The 17,390-nt window shown below is 38.5% G+C and overlaps 2 protein-coding genes across 4 annotated transcripts; one reads left to right on the forward strand and one right to left on the reverse strand.

The window, feature by feature from the left end:
- Positions 1-822: 822 nt before the first annotated feature.
- cga (glycoprotein hormones, alpha polypeptide) lies at positions 823-1,953 on the reverse strand. Its single transcript, XM_078277261.1, has 4 exons — positions 1,927-1,953; positions 1,731-1,833; positions 1,333-1,517; positions 823-897 (listed from the first exon to the last, which is right to left on the reverse strand). Exons 1-4 carry the CDS (start codon positions 1,951-1,953, stop codon positions 823-825), a joined length of 390 nt encoding a protein of 129 aa, XP_078133387.1.
- A 5,362-nt stretch (positions 1,954-7,315) lies between these two features.
- Positions 7,316-16,956, forward strand: LOC144535022 (heterogeneous nuclear ribonucleoprotein Q). 3 transcript variants are annotated; one of them, XM_078277259.1, is made up of 13 exons: positions 7,316-7,455; positions 8,602-8,680; positions 9,230-9,389; positions 10,359-10,477; positions 11,066-11,173; positions 12,402-12,515; positions 12,819-12,995; positions 13,111-13,246; positions 13,639-13,844; positions 13,982-14,131; positions 14,261-14,382; positions 14,496-14,821; positions 15,456-16,956. In XM_078277259.1, the coding sequence occupies exons 3-13, from the start codon at positions 9,242-9,244 to the stop codon at positions 15,482-15,484; spliced, it is 1,635 nt and encodes a 544-aa protein (XP_078133385.1). In that variant the 5' UTR covers positions 7,316-7,455; positions 8,602-8,680; positions 9,230-9,241; the 3' UTR covers positions 15,485-16,956. The 3 variants fall into 3 exon arrangements, with proteins under 3 accessions (XP_078133385.1, XP_078133384.1, XP_078133386.1); XM_078277258.1 differs by lacking the exon at positions 8,602-8,680; XM_078277260.1 differs by lacking the exons at positions 8,602-8,680; positions 9,230-9,389.
- Positions 16,957-17,390: the final 434 nt, after the last annotated feature.

Raw genomic sequence — 17,390 nt, forward strand, 5'->3', positions numbered from 1 at the left:
ATGATTGTCTGTAAATTATGGGGAGCATTAAGAAACAGTGATGCCGAAATATCACTGGTTATTGTATACTTACTACGTATGACTTCTTGAAGTTTTATATTTCCATTAAACTGTGGCTAAATGTATTTCTACAAATACACACATGGGTTTACCCTACTTTCTACACATCACCATCTACACACAGTAAATGAATTAAGCATTTGAAGCAATTCTGAAGCTCTTCTGGAGTTTTTTCATCATATCACTTCATCAGCAGATGACGTTTGCTCAGTTGTCATGGTATTGTAGAAGTTAAACTTGGCCAATCGTTTTCCTTTTTTGGAGCATTTTAATGACTTCTCTTTGATGTTTGTTTCAATTTCAGTTCTGTGGTTTAATAGCTACTTGACATATTTTTGGCTGCCACTTCCGATTAGTCAGACATGGCACAAACCTTTTATCAACCTTTTTACTTTCAGACAGTTACTTATGCTATTATTCCTTACATTACATTAATTCAGCAGACACATTTGTCTAAAGCAACTTAGTGATTTGGAACACACCTATAAAATTGCTCTCAACACACACACTCCAATCCCATGCATTTCAGACACATTCATGAGAATGCAACATCTGGATTGCACATTTTAATTGCTTTTCAATCTACAATTAATCATATAACAATGCAAGAATGTAGGCTAATAACATAGACAGACTTTCTAATTTTTTTTATCTGGCAACACATGAGCATACAATTCAAAACAAATGATCTTGTGCAAATTAAAAGGAACAAAATTTGTTGCCAAGCCGAGCGTTGCAGAATTGTCTCCAGTTCCAGCATGTTCATATCTTATGGTAGTAGCAGGTGCTGCAGTGGCAGTCTGTGTGGTTTCTCACCCTTATGCCGTACACCTCTATCTGAAAGAGGCACAGATGAGGAGAAAGACACAATAGTGATTATTAACAAAGTCATATCAATCTACAGCAGTAAATATGTATGATCAAATGCTCTTTTTAGCAGTGTGAAGAGACATTAAAAGGTCCCCTCTTTAATTGCCTTTTTTAGTGTAGGTGATGGGGGACAAAATCCACAGTCCTGGTTTTGTGCAAAAATGTATTCATAAGTTTATCTGAAGCTAATAGGCTTCTGCAAACTTAGTTAATCAAATTAAGTGCATATCTTCCAAAGTTACAGTCTTTTTGGTATGAAATTCCATCTATCTGTTTCACTGGGCAATGTTTCCCTCAATGTTGAGCTGCAGTAAAACAATAGTAACAAAAAGAAGGAATACTTTTTTTTTGTATCTATTTAAAGAAAAGTTTGTTTGGCATATCTTTTGTCTGCACCTGTACCTCATAGTAGTCTTTTGCGACACAGCATGTTGCCTCCGAGGTGATGTTCTTTGGGATCTCCATTTTCGTCATGGCCGTGAGAGGTGTTGGGTATGCTCTGGAGAAGCAGCAGCCCATGCACTGGTAGACTGGACGATCCCTCGAGAAAAGATTGTTCATTCCCAGTTTGCACTCCTCACAGCCCACTGGAGAAAGACAATGCTATTGATCATGAACAGCTTGTGATACAGTGACATTTTGAGATTCATCTGCGATTTAAAGCACAGCGTACAATCTTTGTCAACAGAGATAAATAAAAGCAGATGGTGCTAATTTACTGAAGTAAATCCTTGTTTTGTGTACTAGATTTATGAGAAGAGTACTTAACACATTAGTATTTGTATCTGTAAAAATCTTACTGTCAATGTTGGGGTAAGAATCGGCTATGTAAAAAAGAAAAGACAACAGAAGAATAGAAAGTCCAGCTGATTTCACTGAGCCCATCGTGGTTGCATTAGTTATCTATTAATACAGAGACAAAAGTAAAATGGTCAATCAAAAGTCTGTTAAATCAAAGCATGAGTAAGTCAGAGATACGTAGAGATAGAGTATTACCATGCTGAAAGAAAGTTGCCCCTTCATTGTGCCTCTGTGCAGGACGGCTTCCTGCTTCCCTTCATGTCGTTTTATACCTGTGTCCCTCAGTTTGTGGCAACTTGGCGGATTAGGTGGAACCTACCAACCTTATCAATGATCTCACTGACCTCTTTGCTACCTTTTTCATAATCCCTTTAAAGGACAAGATGATAAGAACAAATCGTGGAAAGCCAAAACATACTTCCATCATCCTTCCATCCTGACTATGGATGCTGCATTTAATCCCTGGGTTTTAGTTACTTGGTAACTCAGGGTTGTTATTATTTGTCATGTCACAGCAAAGGGAGGGTCATTTGAGTTTTTCTTGGGCATTTTGGTTTACTGCATAAAGACCATTTTAGGCTGCACGTGGCCTAAAAGAGTTTTTAATTTATTTATTTATGAAGAGTGTAAAAGTCTCATTAAATAGGTGTGCATTTTCAGAGAGAGTGCCAATTGTGAAGGCTCTGATCTACCAATGAGTGGCTGCTTATTAGCAAAATTAATTAAATAACTGATACAAGAGTTAATCTCAATTTAACACAACAAATCTGACATTGAAATCTTTACATTAGTTCAGAGCTGAAACGATTAGTCAATTCATCGATTATCCAATAGACAAAACTATTTTAACAATTGATGAATAACTTTGGTTAATTTTTAAAAAGCCAAATAAGGTGAAAAGTGTCAAACATCCTGTGTTTCCAGCCTCTCAAATGTGACAATTTGCTGATTTTCTTCATCATATATGAATGTAAATTGAATATTGTTCTGTTTTGGAAATTTGGTCGGACAAAACAAGTGATGGCCATTTTTTCACTATTTCTAATTGATTAAACAATTTCTCAATTAATTGCAAAGCATAATCTGCACACTAATCATTATTTGCATCAGTCAATACATGCAATGTTGACGTTGGATACTATATTTATTATGTAATGCATAGTGTTTTTTTTTTTAACTCTATAGGGTCTACTGGAATAATGCCATACGCCATAGCTTTAAAGATAACACATTTTATTTAAAAAGAGAGATAATAAATTTAACTAAACTTTAATAAAACATAACATCAATTATTTATTATGGGTGTATTCTTTTTACCCATAATTTTACACTATATGTTCAAGTAATAATGTCAGTGCTGCAGGCTTTTTCAAAACTGGAGGAATTGATGGATGGAATAAGTTATGAATAAATGGAGTGATATCTGATAGTTGTTAAGGAGTATCCATCTTCGCCTCCGCCTCCAACATCGGAAATGTCAAGGATGAATATGAATTCATTGTGTATTTCATCTGTCTGTTTACATAAGTACTCATGCTCTGTTTCCTTGGTTGTGCTGGTGATAAATCCTTGGCCTAAGACTCGTAATTCAATAAGTGCGGAAGACGAGATGTTCTATTGGCTGTTTTCTTGCTTCTTTGAAACATTGTGTTGTAAACCCCACTGTTTAATAAACGGTACAAAATCTCATTCCTGCTGATAAGATTGATATCAGTGGCTGTTGCATTGTGTGCTATTGCTATTATCATTTTATCAACATCAAACCAAATGTCCTGTCAATCAAATATAACTGACACAATAGGCCTATTACTGAAATATAAATGTTTAAGCATAAAAACAGAATCTCAAACATCAACAGATAAAAATTAATAACATCACATTGCTCAAGATCTGACAGCTTTTTAATCACATCATATTCTTATATAACGTCACACTTGGCTTTTTGCAGTGTGTCTAAAATAACTTCTTGAAAGCATCATGGAGTGGACCGATGACGGAGTTGAGCTGGGTGAGTATGTTTAAGATACGAGAGATATAACGTATTTAAGACACCGGAAAGTATGTTGTACATTGGAGCCAAACAATAGTTCATTGACAAAAAAAAAAACAAAAAACACCAAGGTGAAAGTAAAAGCACAGAGGATTAGTTTGAGGACATGGGCAGCTTCCCTCTCTCTATATTTGTATTCTCTCATTGATCTGCTTCTAGCCTCCTCATTTATGAAAAACAAAGAGTGGTGCTGAGTTTTTTTTGTATGTTCTGCAGGTAGCTCAGACTCTCTTTTTACATGGTACATTGATCTGGATGGATGAGGATGAGAACCATAGAGATGTGGAAAGCCTCAGGTGTAGAGTAGGCTAAATTGTGTAGCCTACGTGGTCACGCTTGGTGAAACACTTGTCAGATATATTCTCAGGGGCTCCAGTGTCGACGCTGTCACTGAGGAGAGAGCACAGGAGACACTGTGAAGTTAGCAGGTCATGTCTGTATCAGCCAGGCTCAGAGCCAAGGTGCCCTGGCATCAATACAGTGACACCAGACAACAAATGACGTTATTAGCTTAGATCTGTAGTTTTCTTGGCTGTGAAGCTAATCAGAATATTTAGTGTATTCAAGTGAATAAAGCTTGAAACCCATCAAGTCCGAGCATAGTTATGATCGTGGCCCATTCCCAAAACTGAGGGCCAACTAAAAATATTCATTAAATAAAAGAGTTTTAACTAGTGAAGAGACCTTGGTATATTTAAATTATATTTGATCTGATAAACTAACCAGAAGATGCTGTGTTAGGAGACCAAAAATATACTATTAAAATGTTAATCTGAAGCTAGGCTTCTGCAAACTTAATCAAATAAAGTGCATATCTTCCAAAGTTAGTCTTTTTGGTATAAAATTCCATCTATCTGTTTATCTGGGAAATGTTTCCCTCAATGTTGAGCTGTAGTGAAACAATGGTAACAAAAATAAGGAATAATATAAACTTTTGAAACATTCCTTAAACATACATTTCTATCTTTGTTAGATAATAAATTTGTTGAAGAAGTTTGTTTGGCATATCTTTTGTCCGCACCTGTCTTTAAAGTATATTTGATCTGAAAAACTAACTAGAAGATGCCATGTATGCTTGCCTTTTGCAAATTTTAAAATGTTGCACTCTGAACCAGTGCAAAAATTCAACTATCCATCTTTTTTTGCTGCATCTATACAAAATGTTTTTCTATTCTGAAATATGAATTGTTTTTCCTAAAAGCAAAGCACCATTTTTGCATATAACTTTAAGAATTGATCTAAGCAATTTCACATCATGCAGGCATACACACTTATACATCTTAGACATCGATGTTTTGCTGTTCAGGAGACAGATCATTTTGCTTGGGACACTCTCTCCACACGGTGGCATGAGAGGTCTGTAATATAGGGACTTATGGTCCTTTATCTCATTCAAGATAAATAAAACAATGGCTCTGCTGGCCATCAGAGGCTCTTAGTTACTATATATCACTAGAAACAAGCAGACATTGTCAGAGATGGACAAACAGAAAGTCATATTGTTTTAATAAGCATGCATATCTAAGATGATCATATTAATGAAATAAAAAACAAAAAAACAAACATCAACGGCTATATCAGTTTGATATGTAGGCTAATACTTTATTTACTCTAGGTTAAAGAGGCAATATTGATGCCAATAAAAGACCTTGTTCTCTTCTTAAACCCTCAAAATACTTTAACCTTAATTATCTTGATAATACCTCTATAAACATGATGCTGAGAAACTGGATCTTCATTTGAGTTTTTATGGCAAAAACGTTTTATTTTATAGTTCTTATTGCAGTTTAAGATCACTAATTCTGCAGAGAGAGTTTTGGCTAATACCTAAAAAACTGTACAGAAAAATACAGTCTTGGCTGCTGCCTACTGGTTTTAAAGCTCAATGCCAAACATTCTGTGCCAATTGTTTTATAAAAGATCTGTCTGAGCTATGTTTGCTCTCTGAGGAGCCTTCACAGACATGAGCAATAAACTTAGTGTAGTCCCATAAATTCAAAATAGACATTATTATGAACTCCACTTCTAGAGTTTTCTGGGGTACTCAACAATCTGTGGATGATTATTGTTATTCTCAAAGCTTTTACTAAATTGGAAGTTTACTTGTGTTAAGCTTTGCAATTGTTCTTTTTGTCTTGTGTCATTCAAAATGTTTTTAATTGTTAGGTAAGTTACATTTGTTTGTGAAACATTATTATTATTATTATTATTATTATTATTATTATTACAGCCAATCATTCTGTAGCTCTATTCCTTAACAGCTGCATAAGTTATTATTAAAACGCCTCCAGCCATCATCCTCCAGCTGCTAATGCTCTATACCTGTGGGGGTTGTTGGAGTCAGTTACCTGCTAAAGTTTTATTATTTCAGCCTTGAGCCAAACATTAAGCCCATGATTCATTCTAGCTGTGATGAAAATAGCAGATAGGCCACGCCAAATTCATACCATTGTATTGTCACTGCAATGTATTTGAAAGTATTGTCAACACTGACACAAGTAATCTTCAAATGGTAATTACTGATAGTAAGTCATGTATTAACCTTGGACTGTCACAAATATGTGAACCCAAAAATTGTAATTGAAAAAGATACCTCCAAGTGGAATTTGACAATTTCACTTTGTCACTTTGAACCCATGATAGTATGATGTTGACAATAAATAACATTGTTTTACAAACCAGATTATTTGCAACAAACATAGACACAAGTAACAATGGTTTAATCTGATTCAGGTTGCAATGCATGCACGATGACAACTACAACTTTTCTTTCCTATCATGTTGCAGAGAATATTTTACAAAATCAGTAAAACGTTATAAAAACGTAATACTCTTCGGTAGTGCAAACCCTTGTCCCTTATGTTGTATCTGTTGTATAAAGCAAATAATCATATAGCCTAGTTTTCTATACACATACACATACTCTGTCCTATTCTTTTGTTCATGTAGTAGATTCATGTTCAATCAATGAGAAGAGTGACACTGTGTGGCGGAAAGTGGGATCTACCTCACTACTCTTCAGTCAAACACTCCTGAAATACTCAGTAGGCCTACTCAGTAAGTGTCTGTTATGGTCGCACACACAGTATATAGTTTTAGATATAAATAGACATGTACTGGCATTTTATAACATTTTGTCTGGGAATACTGACCATGTTTAACATCTGTTATCATTATTAATGGAGGTGGTAGATCATTAGTAAATTATTAATGTTATGCTAATGTATTTCATTGTAGGCTATAGGCTACTTGCTAGTTTTAATTCTTTATTGTTGACTTTTGTATTGAAGTTCAGAGTTCTGGCTTTCAGTCTCAATGTTTTGTTTCTGTAACTATACTTTTAACTGTTCTATTAGCCAACAGTTGTATCCGTCACATAAACGGTACTTTTTTCGTGAAATTACTCGTCGTTAATACGGTAATTATGATGGATGCTTTGAATGACCTGCTGCTCTTCTGTAAAAGCATACAAGGCAAGCCCGTGCAGGGATGTCCAAGAAACCCCATCGACGAGACAAAACTCGAGGCGTGAACGTGGCAGCCATTTTACATCATCAAGAGTGAATGACTGAAGCCGGATCAGTGCCGGGAGTTTTACACTTTTTCTGTCTTTTAAATATCACATTTATCTTCCTAAATAATCAACACCATACACGTTGGTGATCCAGCGGCAGGTAGGGCTAATGCTACTATTTTGTCACGTGATTGTTGCTTAATTGATTGCTTAAAAGTCTGAATCGTGCGGTGCTGTTTCAAACAATGTGGAAACTGGTGGTGGTTGGGAACGAGTTCTCCAGACCGGCTTTTTGAAAATGGACTCTTCCTATATGGCGGCACGTTGACAAACCACGCATCTAGCAAGCTAAACCTCTAGCTCTCAAGGCCTCGTTAAATCCAATTAATTTTAAAAGCCATACTTTATCAATTGATAAAGTCCGTACCGACAAATGACGTTGTAACAATGGCCTCACTGAAATTCCTTTCGAATTAGCATGCTAGCTTAAGGTAGCCTATTTTGACAGATCATGGAAATGACATGCTCATTGTCATCGTATGCTAACAGCAGCTAGCTGGTAAATGCCAGTTATCTTAGCAATAATTTACAATGCTGCGTTACTACCGTACTAACATGACATGCTCATTGCCTACTAACTTATATTAAATGCCTATACATACTAGCACGTCATGTTATTGACCCGATGGAGGTCCCTAGTTAGCTTGGTTGTTGTAACATTAGCTAGCTGTGCAAACTAGCCCGCTAGCTAACGTTAGCCTCAACGTGTGCGAGTCAGTCCCTCCCCGCTAAATCTAACGTTACCATTAACGTCGGTTAAAACAATGTATTCCCGGGATTTGTTGACATTACATGTTCAAAATCCAAGATTGATTTGCACGAGGGGTTTAATGTTAGCTAACGTTAGTTACTTTCAACGTTGCAAAAATGTTTTTAACCAGACAAAGCACGTGTTTACCGATATAATGAAATTGATTAACAGTCACTAACGTCACGAGATATCAGTTGCAATATATCTTTAAGATGCTGATATTATTAGATAAGGATAAAGGGTAAGGTTAGCTAAGTTATGATTGCCGTCCACGTTTTGCTCAGCCCAGCGTTGCCGGATTATAACGTTATTATGTGACCAGAGAGCAGTTAGATTGCTGTTTGCATAAGTTCATGCCTTGGTGTCTGTTGATACAAACTAATGGGAAGTAATTGTTGAGTTTGCCATTAACGTGACAATCTAAGTTAGCTTAGTGTCACAATGCAAGTGTCAAGAAACAAAATGCTAAAGGGCGCATACTTGCTCATTGGTCAGCTACCGGAAACCAGGGCTCACTCTCTGATGGAACACGTGTATCAGCTATCTAGCCTGTGCTGAAGTCAGCAGTGAGAAGGTAAGTTAACATGTAATTTAGTGACCAAAGCAGACAAGCCGTCTACACCAGCAGTGACTAGGGCTGTGATACAGGCGTTAACAAGTGAACTTGGCACCATTTGCAAAAACTTCTTAACTCAGAACAAACCAAAATGGAAAATACTGCCACATGGACACAAACCCAGTATTTTTTTTATTTGAATACAATATGTCATTCAATTGATTTCTGTGAGGAATTTGGTATGTGCAATGTCTGTCCTGGTGCATCTGTCAAATGCCTATATACACACACACACACACGTTTCTGGGCTTCTATCTAATGCAAGCTGAGAGCTGCAAATGTTATGTCAGGATAGTGTAAAGTCTCCAGACTGTACAGGACCACACAGTGAAATCTCCTGTTTATTGATAATTTGTGCTTATTAATACAAAAGTCACTATCTAAAATCATAAATGGCCAAACCATGTTTATTATTTCCCTGATAAGTTTGAGACTTTACACTTTTCTGAACCCATCCCAAGTCTTGCCCTTGACCCAGGATTAATTTGGCTCATTGCATTTACACAGATTTCTGGAGACATGGCCACAGAACATATTAATGGAAATGGTCCAGAAGAACCAATGGACACCTCTGCTGCAGTTACCCATTCTGAGCACTTCCAGACTTTATTAGAAGCTGGTTTACCACAGAAAGTTGCTGAAAAACTAGATGAAATTTACATAGCAGGTAAGGCACAATTAATATACTTGCATATCAAATATGCACATTTTTTGTTTATCAATTTCTTGCATGTACTGTCATTTTATCACCTTTTTGAATGGGGGAATTGGGATCATGAAGCAACTTTTTGTGGTTTCCTACCAAAATGGGTACTGCAGTGCTTCAAAATATTAGATTACACTTTACCATTGTGAAAATGTGTAAATGATTGCAGCATTTGCATTCCCAATATGGTTGCATGATCACTGGTGTCAGGGCGAATGAATTGTCTTCTCCCTGGGAGTGTCTTGGTGAGCCTGTCTCTCATTCATTTCCATGAAGTTTGTGCATCCTTTTAAAATGAATGCAGAGGAACGAACTGGTGTAAGTACGATGTCAGTCACAACTTAAATCCCTGTTGCTCTGGTCAGATCTTTACCAGTTTGTATGGGTTGAGCTGCAGTGACAAAGTTTGGGGGTCATTTTAGGACTTGTTTGGTTGGTCAGATCTAGAAAAGTACTGGTCTGGCCTTTTCAGCCAGATGGGACTGAGACAGAAACAATGGCAGCAGCTGTCTGGTGTGTGGCTGCCTGGGACAGGTGACCACCCCTCCATAGAGGAGAATGCAGACTGGCTCATTAGAAACTCCCAGCCACAGTATAGAGGGGCACTGGCATATCAAGTTGCACTGTCACATCTGTTGTGATTAGTTCTGCAAAAAACTTGTCACTGATTGGAGAGTAAAGTGCAGCCTGACTACTGAATACAGCTCCATTTAGATTAGGCTGTTCCGCTCCTCCCTCCCGATTGTAACGTTGGCAATCATTATTTATCCACTACACAGTGTAAAAGATATTTGTTGCAAAATTACTCGCCTGCAAATGTTTATCTTTGATCCTTTCTTTTGTTTGAATAACAAGTTAGTAATGACAACTTTTTCAGTCTTTCTTGATAGTAGCTCATCGTTTCTGTCCTCCCCTCCCCCCCTCCTCCAGGTTTGGTGTCACACAGTGACTTAGATGATCGAGCAATTGAAGCACTAAAAGAATTCAACGAGGAAGGTGCTCTGCAAGTCCTCTTGCAGTTTAAGGACAGCGACCTCTCACATGTTCAGGTATGCATGTGGCACTGTTGGTGTATTGTTTAGATCGTTTCTCAAATGGGGGTACGCATACCCCTAGGGGTACTTTGGAGTACTGCAGGGGGACATTTATTTTTATTTAAAAAATATTATACTATGAATGGTGAATGAAATAAGTGATAGATTCTAAACATTTGAAATAGCATTTAAGTGTTTTTCAGTTACAAGGTTATTGTTTAGTAAAGCCAACACTGATGGTGCAGCCTTGTAGTAGTACTTCATATTGCCTTTTTTTTCTACCAAAAGGTTTTGCCCTGGTCAGTGGGTACTTCGCTGAAAAAAATATTTCAAAGGGGGTACATTATTGAGGAAAGTTTGAGAACCACTGGTTTAGATAGCTTGGATCTTTCATTTCTGATGCCTTCATACGATGTGGATAATTGTCCTCTGTGCAGTGGGATGTATAATGGTCTGTAGTTGAATTGTGGTTGCACAATAGCTCATAGCTTATCTACAAGACAGATCTTCATTGTCCTGTGTAACATTCATTTTGTGTCAATCAGAAGATGTCCTAATGATTTATTTACACGTGTTTGATAGTACTAATTTTTTTTTTTTCAGAACAAAAGTGCCTTTCTTTGTGGCGTGATGAAGACGTACAGACAGAGAGAGAAACAAGGGACCAAAGTGTCAGATACCAATAAAGGACCAGATGAAGCTAAAATCAAAGTGAGAACTAATCCTAAATTCAGAAAGCTGTATCTGTTGTAATGCTTGGGACAAAATGTGGGAATGCTAAAGCAATGCTTTTGAGTGTGGAAATATACATTCTCCAGCCACTCTATTAGGTACACCTTGTTAGTAATGGGTTGGACCCCCTTTTGCCTTCAGAACTGCCATGATTGTTGGTGTCAGATTCAAAAAGGTGAAACTTTCCTCAGATTTTGAACCACATTGACATGATAGCATCACGCAGTTGCTGCAGATTTTGCAGCAATTTGAGTACAGTGAACTCGTGTTCAAGACTCCAGTTTGAGAGGAGTTGAGCTTTGTGATATGGCACGTTATCCTGCTGGAAGTAGCCATTAGAAGATGGGTAAGCTGTGGTCATAAAAGAATGGACATGGTCAGTAACAATACTCAGGTAGGCTGTTGTGTTAAAACAATGCTAAATTGGTACTAAGGGGCCGAAAGTCTACCACAAAAAGTTTCCCCACTATCTACACCACCACCATCCTGAACTGTTGATACAAGGCAGAATCGGAGATCCATGCTTTCACGTTAACGCCAAATTCTGACCCTACCATCTAAATGTTGCAGCAGAAATCGAGACTCTTCAGACGCGGCAAAGTTTTTCTAATCTTTTATTGTCCAATTTTGGAGAGCCTATGCCAACTGTAGCCTCAGTTTACTGTTCTTAACTGCCAGGAGTGGCCCATGTTAAGGTCTTCTGCTGCGGTAGCCCATCTGCCTCAAGATTTGACGTGTTGTGCGTTCAGAGATGCTCTTTTGCATACCTCAGTTGTAACCAGTGTTATTTGAGTTACTGTTTCCTTTCAATCAGCTAGAACCAGTCTGGCCATTCTCCTCTGACTTCTACCATCAACAAGGCATTTTCACCCAAAGAACAGCCGCTCATTAGATATTTTCTCTTTTTCGGACCGTTCTTTGTAAAACTAGATGGTTGTGCGTGAATATCCCAGTAGATCAGCAGTTTCAGATTAGATTGCATTCACAAGCAGGTGAACAGGTGTTCCTATTAAAGTGGCTGGTGAGTATAGTTCATCTAATCTAGTTCATACTTCATTTAACCATATAAGACTCATTGAAATAAGATTATTTTTTTTTGGTTCTTTTTTGCATGCTTTTAATGGGTTTTCCCACAAGTCTATTGTGTTTTTTATTTTTTATCGGACTGTCAGTTAAACAGTATCCTTTTAATTTTTCTTATGATCAGGCTTTACTGGAGAGGACTGGCTACACACTTGATGTGACAACAGGCCAGAGGAAGTATGGAGGTCCCCCACCAGAGTCTGCTCACTCAGGGGTACAGCCCACTATCGGTACAGAGGTACGGAACATTTCACCTTTTGAGTTGTACCATTCATTAAGCATAAAGATGCCAAAACAATACACTGGTATTTACTTACTGAGTTGGTGGTTGTAAGTTATGGGTCAAGTGCATTCAGGTTTCAAACGGTGTCCAAATGATGAAACTCTTATCTTCTGTAGTAACCATGGTTACACTGATAGTTTACCGCTAAGAGCTGACTGGATACCTTTTTTCCTAAATGCCATCTATGCCTTAACTTTACACTACATGTCAAGTTAAAGTGTTGCTCTAATCCACCATATTTTCCTTTCAACCTGGCAGATATTTGTAGGCAAAATCCCCAGAGACCTCTTTGAGGATGAGCTGGTTCCGCTGTTTGAGAAAGCTGGCCCCATCTGGGACTTGCGCCTGATGATGGATCCCCTCAGTGGCCTGAACAGAGGCTACGCCTTTGTCACTTTCTGCACTAAAGAAGCTGCACAGCAGGCTGTCAAATTGGTACGTTTACTGCAAGTATAACCAGAAAAAAGAGGGGGTCTGATGCAATTTGTTAGTTAAAACACAGCTAAATTCTACATTTCTTTTACTTACAATATCCTCCTAAATTCCACAGTGCAACAACAATGAAATCCGGCCGGGTAAACACATCGGCGTGTGCATCTCTGTGGCCAATAATAGACTGTTTGTTGGCTCCATTCCCAAGAGTAAAACAAAAGATCAAATTGTTGAAGAATTTGCAAAAGTCACAGGTGAGTGAGCACCATCCTTGGATTTCTCTTTCCATATAATATTCTGTGTAATATTCATTCAGCAGCTTCATGCTTACATTTACATATATACACAACTTTGACGAAGTGGGTGAAGCATTGGCAGTTTGTTTAAAGCATTTCCTGTTTGTGTCCAAATGATGACCTCATTACCATGCTGGAGTGACTTATGTTACCATGATGATTTACCGCTAAGATCTGATTGGACATTAAACGTAGTTTTTTATTATTTTTTTATTTCTTTGTTTTGTTTCTAAAGGGTGATTTGATGTCAGTTTGTTGGTAGGCCATTGATGGTCATTTCTGTTGAGTAAATGCAGTTAACACCCTGCTGCCTTTTCTCCACTTCTCTTCCCTGTTTCTTGTCTCTACAGAGGGTCTAAATGATGTCATATTGTACCACCAGCCAGACGACAAGAAGAAGAATCGGGGCTTCTGCTTCCTGGAGTATGAAGACCACAAGACGGCTGCTCAGGCCCGCCGCCGGCTGATGAGCGGCAAGGTGAAGGTGTGGGGAAATGTGGTCACCGTGGAGTGGGCTGATCCCATCGAGGACCCAGACCCAGAGGTCATGGCCAAGGTAAGGCACAGGGCCAGAGGTCATTAGTAGCATACTTGTGTGTGTGAGACCAAAAATGTGTTTTTTCTTTGATTGGCTGCTGCAGTTTTTTGTTCCCTTTTCTGCAAACAAACTGAACCTTGTGTTTTCATTACCAGGTCAAAGTGCTGTTTGTGAGGAACTTAGCGAGCACTGTTACAGAGGAGATACTTGAAAAGGCCTTCAGTCAGTTTGGCAAGCTGGAGCGAGTGAAAAAATTGAAAGACTATGCCTTCATCCACTTTGAAGAAAGAGATGGTGCTGTGAAGGTATGGATGAAAAAATTAACTTTGACACTGGACTAACGTACAAGACCTTTTATCATGAGCTTAAATTTAAGTTTGTTAAAAGTCCAGTAAAAAGAAAACACAATTTTACTATCTTGGTCAATTTCACAGGCTTTGGCTGATCTCAACGGCAAAGACCTCGAGGGAGAGCACATTGAAATCGTCTTTGCCAAGCCCCCTGACCAGAAGAGAAAAGAGCGCAAAGCCCAGAGACAAGCCGCTAAAACACACATGTAAGAGGGAACAATGCAACTCCAACCTGTGACCTTTTACTCATGCGGTTATCAAATTTAAATTTTGATATAAAGCAGGATGCCATTTTTAAGTTGAGTCTGTATCATTTTAGGTATGACGAATACTATTATTACGGGCCTCCCCACATGCCACCACCCACGAGAGGCAGGGGCCGAGGCGGGCGCGGAGGTTACTCGTACCCCCCTGACTATTATGGCTATGAAGACTATTACGATTACTATGGATACGACTACCACAATTACCGGGGCGGCTACGATGACCCGTACTACGGCTATGATGACTTCCAGGGGTCTGGGAGAGTACGAGGAGCGAGGGGAGGAGTCCGCGGCAGTGCTAGTCAGACCAGGGGCCGCGGTGGCATCACACCGAGGGGTCGAGTGAGCTTCTCCCAGCGAGGAGGCCCTGGAACAAGCAGAGGTAAATTAAACCTTTCTGTGTGATGCAGTTAGTTTCAAAGTGGGTAAAATCAAATGGTTGGGATTAATACAGATAATTACTGCTTACTAGTAAAAAATAACTTGCCATGTGGTGGTTTATTTTGAGTCAGGCTTTTTTAGAAGTCTTGAATATCGCAAGAAAAACGACTACTGAGCTCAGTCTTGGTGTCTGCATATTTTCTGTGTGTGGGTCAGTTAATAAAACACCTAGTTAAGAGGAATGACATGTATGGAAAATTGGCAAATGAAAGGAGCTGGGGGGGGGGAGTTGAGGGTTAACCTACACCAGTATTGATGGTGTAAATGATGTTGGTAGTAATTATGAGGCTGCAAATTACACCTGCTTTTTGGCCTCATAACTAATCCCTAACCGGTGTCATCTTTCAGAGTAGCCAGCCAGTCAGTTTGTTTGGCAACAGACAAAGGTCATTCACAACATACTTTACTTTAAAGGAGGCCAACTGAGTCCAAACCTAGTGGCAAAACTGTCTTCAGTCTAGATTTTGTGGAATTTCAATAATCTGTCAGTATGCTGATTGATGGGTGCAACATGGGAGTCTGGATTTTCTTTTAAAAATGCTGTACTAATTTTATCTTTCCTCTCATTGGTCCAGTAGGGAAACGGGGCCGAGGGCGGTCCTGACCTGTCACAGTGGGTACTGACTTGATGTGTGGGGTTACACCGTAAGCTGCAATGGATGTTGAAACAGAAAAGAGCGCGACAAAAGGTCCAATGATATTCCAGCCTTACAGAAGAAGCATCTCTCCCCCCGTTTTATTTTTTTAATTTTGATTTCTTTCTGAAACTGCCACCTTCAAAAGATGACCGGAGGATTCTAAATACTCGCCACAGTCTCTTTGCCCCAAGCCCTTGTACCCAGCCCTGATTTACAGGGCCATATGTATTGCCCTTACAATCTACCCCTTCCCTGTCCCTGAACATGCCATTTTTAAATAATTATTGAAGAAATTGCACTTTTTTAAGTTCTTGGGTTTGAAGTGGCTCAAAGGAGCTTGATGCTATTGTATATTTTTGTGCTAATCGCAATTTTTATTGTCGGAATATCCATGTTCTTAATCGTTTGATCTGGATGTTTGACAGAGAACATTTGCAGGTTTTTAGGGTGTACCCACCTGGCATGGATAAGTCAGGCATTCCATGAAAGTGGTTCTTTTCAGAACTTGTCTTTAAAGGGTTGGTTGACTACCTCAGTACAGAGGACTAAACTACCCGGCCTGTACTGTAAATAGGGAAACTATATTGATGAAAGCAGGGCTTGTTTTCATACAAAATATGCACAAGAGCTGCAGTGCAAAAACAATGTACTTAATGTAATAGTCATTTTAGCTGCAGCTCTGACACTGCAAACAGTCAAACTGGGCATGCAAAACAATCTCATATGATGAGTCTGAACAAGCCCTGCTTTTGTCCTATTTTGAACTGAATTAGCTGCCTTGCTTCTTCAGAGTATGTAGTTACTGGTTGTATAGTTTTTCGGATAAAATGTTACTTTTGTAAAGGCTTCAAGATCACAGGCATCCAACTGCCTTTGATTAAAAAAATAAAAAACAAAAATAAAGCCCTGCAGTGTCCCTTTTGTGCCACTGTATTATTCCAGTGGGTTTGTTTTTATATTGATACAATACATTTTCAAACATCATGTAAAACAACCTAATCCAGTCCTTCAGCATATAAAATCATGTAAATGTTGAATGATCCCTTCCCAGCTCCAATGACAGCAACTTTGTAAAAGATATTTCAAGTTAATCTTGGATGACTGAATTGCCATATTGCCCAGTGAGCATGTGTGCCTAACGTTAGCTGCTATGATTTGGTGAGGGATCAGTCACATAGTGGTAGAAGGGATACTGCAGTGAAGGATTTCCATTTCCCGGGTATAGCATAAAGGAAACTGCTCTTCAATCCCAGTTTTCTATACAGTTAACTCCCTCAATAAAATCATAACAACCACCTTTTGAAAAAAAAAGATGTTAGCAGTTTTAAACTATTGTTGGTGGCCAACAACGTTTTTTGCATTCCTGCAAATAAATTGTTTTATACTGTAAAATGGAGGTGAGTGTAACTTATTTTTGTAATAAAGTTTTTGATTTCTATCTGTGTCTTAGTCTTTGGATAAAATATTTATGCAGTGCAAATACTCTTAATTGGCTGGTGTTTGATTCAGAGTTGCAACAGGTCTGTCTTTGAAACTACTCATTAGGGCCCGAGCACTGACATCATTGGTTGGCGAAGGACCTATTGAAATTGCTCTTATTTTCTTTCTTCTTTCGCAATTTTGGGGGGCCTAAACATGCTGGAAAAGTTATGGAACTGTGCACACTTGCACATCCCAGAAGTGGTCAAAAAAGTACATCTGATGGTGGTCTCTGGCTTGCTCCTACAAATTTCAAAAAGGTAGCCCCTGCTGTGAGTTTTACCTAGATGTATGAAATTTGGTAAGCAATGTATCAGGTCCAGACTTACAGAAAAGCCTCTTGGAGCCACATCCCAAACAGGAAGTCAGCCAATTTTAATTGAAAATGCATTT

The sequence above is a fragment of the Sander vitreus genome, chromosome 20, assembly GCF_031162955.1.
Source record: "Sander vitreus isolate 19-12246 chromosome 20, sanVit1, whole genome shotgun sequence".
Classification (NCBI taxonomy): domain Eukaryota; kingdom Metazoa; phylum Chordata; class Actinopteri; order Perciformes; family Percidae; genus Sander; species Sander vitreus.